Source organism: Panicum virgatum, chromosome 2K (assembly GCF_016808335.1).
Source record: "Panicum virgatum strain AP13 chromosome 2K, P.virgatum_v5, whole genome shotgun sequence".
In the NCBI taxonomy this organism is placed as follows: Eukaryota; Viridiplantae; Streptophyta; class Magnoliopsida; order Poales; family Poaceae; genus Panicum; species Panicum virgatum.
Window position 1 is genome coordinate 45,645,907 of NC_053137.1, and position 5,970 is coordinate 45,651,876.

The following is a 5,970-nucleotide window of genomic DNA, read 5'->3' on the forward strand; positions in this document are numbered from 1 at the left end:
TAAAATCCATTGCAATTAGATAATGATAAATATGTATATTGTAGTATGTGTTAGAATTTAATAGATGAAAGAGGACGTGCGATAGATAATTATAATTTTTTTGAGGGTCACCGGGGGTGGTCCCCACCTGAATTTCATTAAAGGATCTTGGCTAGGTCAAAATATTACAAGATTTTCAGCAATAAAACAGAGGAAAAGATACACCCGGATACAACATTGACGCCGCAAAGCCGAAGAACGACGTTGACGCCACACCCATTTCCAGAAGATAAGGTACAAGCCGAAGAAACGACCACCAATCGTTGACTAGAGCCGCCATTGAACAACATACTCGCCCAGAGAGCCATGGCCGTTGCACCTCCAAACCATCCCTCGTAGCTACGCCGCTCCGCTGTCACCCTCCATCTGAGGGTCAGGCCAACGGAGTGGGGACTAAAAATGGCAAAAGGTGTGCAAACCAGGACTCACGAGACACGAAGACCCTCCTTGAAGTTGATGGTAACACCTTTCGTAGCACATCCGGGCTCTATCGATCGTCATCCAACGCCATACAAGGGGAGGAAGCCTCGCAGGGGAATGACAGAAGAGATAGAAACACCACCCGGCATAAGATTTGATGACACCATCAACAAGAGGACCATCGACGGAGTAGAGGCGCCAAATGGGGGCACTCGCCGAGCCAAGATGCAAGCCTACGACCTGTATCAGCAGTTCCAAAGAATGTGCGCAGAAGAAGAACAAAGGCACCCGGTATCACCAAGACCTAGCGCGTAGCACAACGGAGAGAGCAAATGAACCCAAGCTCCCATGGTTGGTCGAGGACCCTGGCAGACCGTGCGAAGGTGAGACACCCCCTGCACACCGGGCGCAGAGCTTTCGCTGCACGGTAGCAGCTGCCACCATAGACCGCACTAGCTATCATGGGTATTGTGCGGGAGTCGCAAGACAATGCCTCCATGGAGGGGAACGGCGCCCGCAAGTGTCGTCATTGTCACTGGTTATTGGGAACCAGAGATGATGGCTTTCGCCGGCGACTCCCGGAACACCCGCCCATCGGGCCTTTAGCAAGCTTCTCCAGGCCGGATGTGGCCTTACACGGGGAGGAGCAGCTATGCCCGGTAGCCGGCGTCGGATCCGCTCCATTGCTGACCTTGCAGAAGAAACAAGTGGGATGCGCAACCGAGCAAGGCACCCCAGACCGCAGCAGGCCGCCGCCACGGACGGGAGCACAAGGCAGCATGCCGCCGCCGCGGGAGCAGCACGCATACCGCAGCGACGCGTCCTGGGATCTGCATCACCGATGCCCCGCCGCCGCCACCGACACCGGGCTGCTGTAGGCCGCTGCCGCGTGAGCTGCAGGCCGGCACCGCGGGAGCAGCACGCAGATAGCAGCTTCCGGCGGGACGAAAGCCTCTACCCCACCATGTGCAGAAGCAGCAGGTCGCGCTGCGAGCCGCGCCCGGCCGACCCGCTCCCACCGGAGCAGCAGGCCAAGCAAGGCGGCTGGAAGCGGCTGCCAGCGCAGATCCGGCCAAGATGGCGCTGGATCCGCCCAAAGAGACCTCGGATCTGGCCTCGAGGCGAGCCTCGACGCTGCGCGCTCGAACATTGGCGGAGCTCCGAAAATGGTGGAGAGGAGGAGTGGAAACGCGGAGAGATAGCCTTGCCGCCGCCGTCCTCGCTGTGCGCGGGACTTCCCGGCGACTTGCTCTGGTGGCGGCTAGGCCAGAGGGAGCGGGAGGGGGAGGGAAGCCGCGCGGCGCTGAGTGCCGCCCGGGTCGCCCGAGGAGGACGACGCGGGGCCGGAGCGGCGTAAGCAGCTATTTTTTCTAAACTCGATAGATAATTATAATTATTAGCTATAAGTTTTATTTTATATTATTTTTAATTAGTCTATGCCGGAGCACGGGTTAATAGGCTAGCGACAAAAATGAGAGTGCACTGCACTGCACAAATGATACAAATGGCCCGGAAACCGCTGGCTCTGGCTTGCACAGCCGTGATGAGCTCTGAAACGGGCTAGGTGGTAGCGACTGCATAAAAAAAAAGAACCATCTACGTGTCCGTTAGATCGCCGTCCGCCGGCAGGAGCGGCTCGGCGATGCCGTTCCCGGCGTCGAGCATCGAATCCGACCGGGTCATCGTCTTCTCCAAATCGTCCGCGTGCTCCGGCTCCCTCCCTCTCTTGCCTCCGTCGCCCGCTTTGCCCCACAGCACGACGTACAGCCCCGCGATGACGGCGATGGCCCCCAACAAGCTGAATAATTAAGAGAGCAGAAAAGATGTGTCGTCAGAACTCCGCCCCATACAAAAATGAACCTGCAGGCTAGCTAGCTCTTGAAATAAACTTGAAAGCAAGCAAGCATCAGACCTGCCGACGTGCAGCTCCTCCCGGAGAACGATCGCCGCGAACACGGTGGTGATGACGGTGCAGAGCGGGTTGAACATGGCCGAGTAGAGCGGGCCCCTCACCGAGATGCACCACGACTGCAGGTAGAACGTCACGCCTGACCCGAACACGCCCTGCCAATCACCACCACACGCACACGGCCACGGCGGCGTCACACCTCCAAGCTAAGGTTCCATGGCAACGGCCGAGAGCGAGCGAGGAACGAATGGAATCATCATCTTAGCTGCTGTACCGAGAAGAGGCAGCAGGCGAGCTCGAAGAGCGAGCGGATCCTCCAGGCGCCCGGGTCCGGCTGGAGGAAGGAGACGAGCAGCGCGGACTGCAGCGTGGACAGGAGGCACATCCACGCCGACAGCGCCAGGGGCTCCACGTACGACTTGCAGATGGGCACCTGCAGGATGAGCCAGAGCGACCAGCAGGAGCTGCTGCCGACGAGGAACAGCGCGCCCGTCACCCACCGGCTGCCCGACGACGGCGGCCAGTGGAGGAGCGCGTGCAGGCCGCCGTGCAGCAGCTTCGGGCCTTTGAAGAAAGCCATGGACATGGCGCCGCCGACGCAGACGGCCGTGCCGAATATTTTGGCCAGGCTCCTCGGCCTCCTCACCTCCACCTTCTCAATTCTGTTGAGCGAATCAGACATAGGCGTCAGAGATTCAGAGAAGACAGATTGACAGTGGCACTGTGGCAGTAACTTGACGTTTGCCGGCCGAATTTTGACCTCGTCAGAAACAAAAAGTTTCAGACAAATCGAGATAATAATACTAGTCTCGCCAAGTCACGATACCGGAGACGTACAAATAGATCTGATTGACAAGAAGACGATCCATAGTATTGCATGAGTGGCATACTCTGGTGGGAGCTAGTGAATGTCCCTACATACATAATTTAACATGGCATGCGAGAGTGCGTCCGTGAACCTACAATCATTTTATTGTCCTAACTGAAAACTGCGAAGCAAGCTGGAAGTGTTAGTTCTGCATGGGATGAAGAAACTCCAGGCCGCCTGTGAGTCTGTGACATCGTGTCTGGTTTTGGACTCGACTTCGCATAACAGAGATACGAAGGATAACTCGTACAGACTGTCATCGGTAGGTGGCGGCATCTTTCTTTGAACTGAAGAACTACACCAGGAAGCTAGCCCTCCACAATGTTGGTCTAGAGTGATCTTCAAATGGAGAGAGAAGAAATTAGCAAATTAGCATCACTTCTGTGACATGCGATGCCCGCGCTAGAAAAATTAGGAGCAGTAAAAGTTCTTGCGCCGGTGCCAACTCCCTAAAGAATTGTTGTTGTGTACTGGCTTTGTCTTCCAACTGCTTGGCTGAGCAGGAGACATGGCACTTTTATAATGATTACAAGCTAGCGAGTGAAGCCTGCACATTGCAGCAGTTGAGAAGCGAAGCTAACTTTTTATTGTGGGACCTGATTTTTTCTCGAGCTTCACTCCACACTGCAGAAGTAAGAATTTTATTTCCAGTGTTGTGACCTTCGTGCCTAGAAACTATTGTAACAAAGTGGCCCATGCTCTTGCTACTTTGGGGCGTATGTGTCCTTAGGGAGTCGACCTTGTATGGAACCATTGTTCTAGTTGTGTTGAGGATTTGGTGCCAGTGATATCACTTAGCCAATTAGTTAATGGAAATCTCTTTTCCTCACAAAAAAAAAAGAGAGAGAACTACATCGTTGCCGGTCTGTTCAGAGTTCACAACTGAAAATTTCCAGAGCTCTCTTTCGAGCTCCTGTAGATTTCTTTGATGATTTTTTGGAGGGGGGGATTTAGTCCTTATTCGAATTTAGGTCGCATGGACGAACAGCACTTGCACAGGAATGATCAGTACCCCTTTGTTCCAAATTATAATTTACCTTTTTAATTTCAAATTTGACAACTCGCTCAATTTAAAAAATTTGTGCAAACATAGTCAAATTTAAGTAATTTTTGAAGAATTTTTATTAATGAAGTAAGGCATAACAAAAAGAAGTGATATTTTGTATAAATTTTTGAATAGAACAAGTGGTCAAACTTAGAGTTAAAAAGTCAAATGAATTATAATTTGGAACAGAGGGAGCAGTTGATCAAAAGGTGGCCTGAGATCTTGATCTATCCCTTGAAGAAAGGGAGTGATCTGATTCGCTACCACGGCAGGCAGCATCATGTGTTGTTCATGTGGTGGCGACGATGGTCGCGGCAAAAAAAAAAAGTTTGCATTATTGAGTGATGAGGTGGCGTGTTGGTCTGGGCACCAGCGCGCCTGTAGCTCCACAGGTGCAGGCGTACGTGCAGCCACGTATGCAGCCAAATAATTGCAGTATGCCGACAAGTGGAACACAGAAAGTGAGAAACAGTGCCACTAGCTAGCACTATCAGCCGCCATTGGTGAGTACTTGTTTATGCTGCTCCTTTCTTTTTTATTTACATATTGTATTGGATTTGTCCTAAGTCAAATTTGACCAACTTTGACCAAGTATATAGAAAATATATTAGCAAGTATACTATCTAACATATACAATATCAACATATATTTTAGGGTGGATCCAATAAAACAAATTTGGTATTGAAAATGTTATTATTATTTTTATAAATTTGATCAAAATTTGCCAAATTTAATTTAGAACAAATCTAATACAATATGTAAATAAAAACAGAAGGAGTAGTGCGCTGAAACGGGATTCTCTTCCTGGTACTCACCCGACTGATGCAGCCATGACGAAGGTGATGGCTGGAATTAAGTTGGTCATGGCCGTTGCCATCGACGAGGAGCCCAGATGAACCCCTTGGTAGTAGAAGCACTGGTTCATCGTCGCCCTGTCGTCAGTCACATGGATACAGCAAAACGAAGTTACTATATATGTGACTGCTACTATATCTTCGAAGCGTTAGCAGCACTGGTGTTTGCATACCCGACAAGAGACGCGACGAAGACCAACGCCAAGCCTACCACTCCAAGGCCCGTCGTCATCTCCTTCATCTTCTTCCTGCAGATCGATCCGCGGTCACGACCGACGACGATCAGAATTATCAGTGGAAATGCACTGATAATTATCAGAATTGGTTCCTTTTGGTACACAGCTAGCAAAGAAATGCACCGTACGGACCTGTTGGCCGCGACGACGACGGGGACGAGGACGGCGGTGGCCACGGCCTGCCTGTAGACGACGAAGACCATGGGGCTCATGCCGCCGGTGAACGCCGCCTTGGACCACAGCGCCAGCGCCGCGTAGATGCACTGCGTCACCACCATGGCCGCCACCGGCTTGTACTCCTCCATGGCGACAGCGGCCATGGTGCTGGCTGGTTTCGCTCGATGGTGGCCCGATCTGGCTGGCACACGGTGCTGAAGGGCCTACGCAGGCGGCTTATATATATATAGCATGGGGGGCGAGTGGCACATTGGCACACAAAGAAAGAGAAGGCGAGTAGGCGACGGTGGTTGTTTTAGCCCACAGGGAGGCTCCTTCATGTGCTCTCACAGGGGTACCATACTTTCGGACGTGTCTGCTATCATAAGGATCTGCGGTTAATTGGTTGCACATCGCAAAAGTTTCGACAGGGACATGTGCTC

General features: G+C 52.0%; 1 protein-coding gene across 1 annotated transcript; it reads right to left on the reverse strand.

Moving 5' to 3' along the window:
• Positions 1-1,852: 1,852 nt before the first annotated feature.
• On the reverse strand, positions 1,853-5,765 carry LOC120695709 (WAT1-related protein At4g28040-like). Its single transcript, XM_039978928.1, has 6 exons — positions 5,504-5,765; positions 5,309-5,383; positions 5,097-5,213; positions 2,643-3,030; positions 2,372-2,523; positions 1,853-2,257 (listed from the first exon to the last, which is right to left on the reverse strand). The coding sequence occupies exons 1-6, from the start codon at positions 5,689-5,691 to the stop codon at positions 2,056-2,058; spliced, it is 1,122 nt and encodes a 373-aa protein (XP_039834862.1). The 5' UTR covers positions 5,692-5,765; the 3' UTR covers positions 1,853-2,055.
• Positions 5,766-5,970: the final 205 nt, after the last annotated feature.

Coding starts and splice junctions, on each gene's coding strand:
- LOC120695709 (XM_039978928.1), bottom strand. CDS start 5,691: ATGGCCGCTGTCGCCATGGAGGAGTACAAGCCGGTGGCGGCCATGGTG. Junction 5,384..5,503: donor GTCGTCGTCGCGGCCAACAG/GTCCGTACGGTG, acceptor ATCGATCTGCAG/GAAGAAGATGAAGGAGATGA. Junction 2,258..2,371: donor GAGGAGCTGCACGTCGGCAG/GTCTGATGCTTG, acceptor TTAATTATTCAG/CTTGTTGGGGGCCATCGCCG.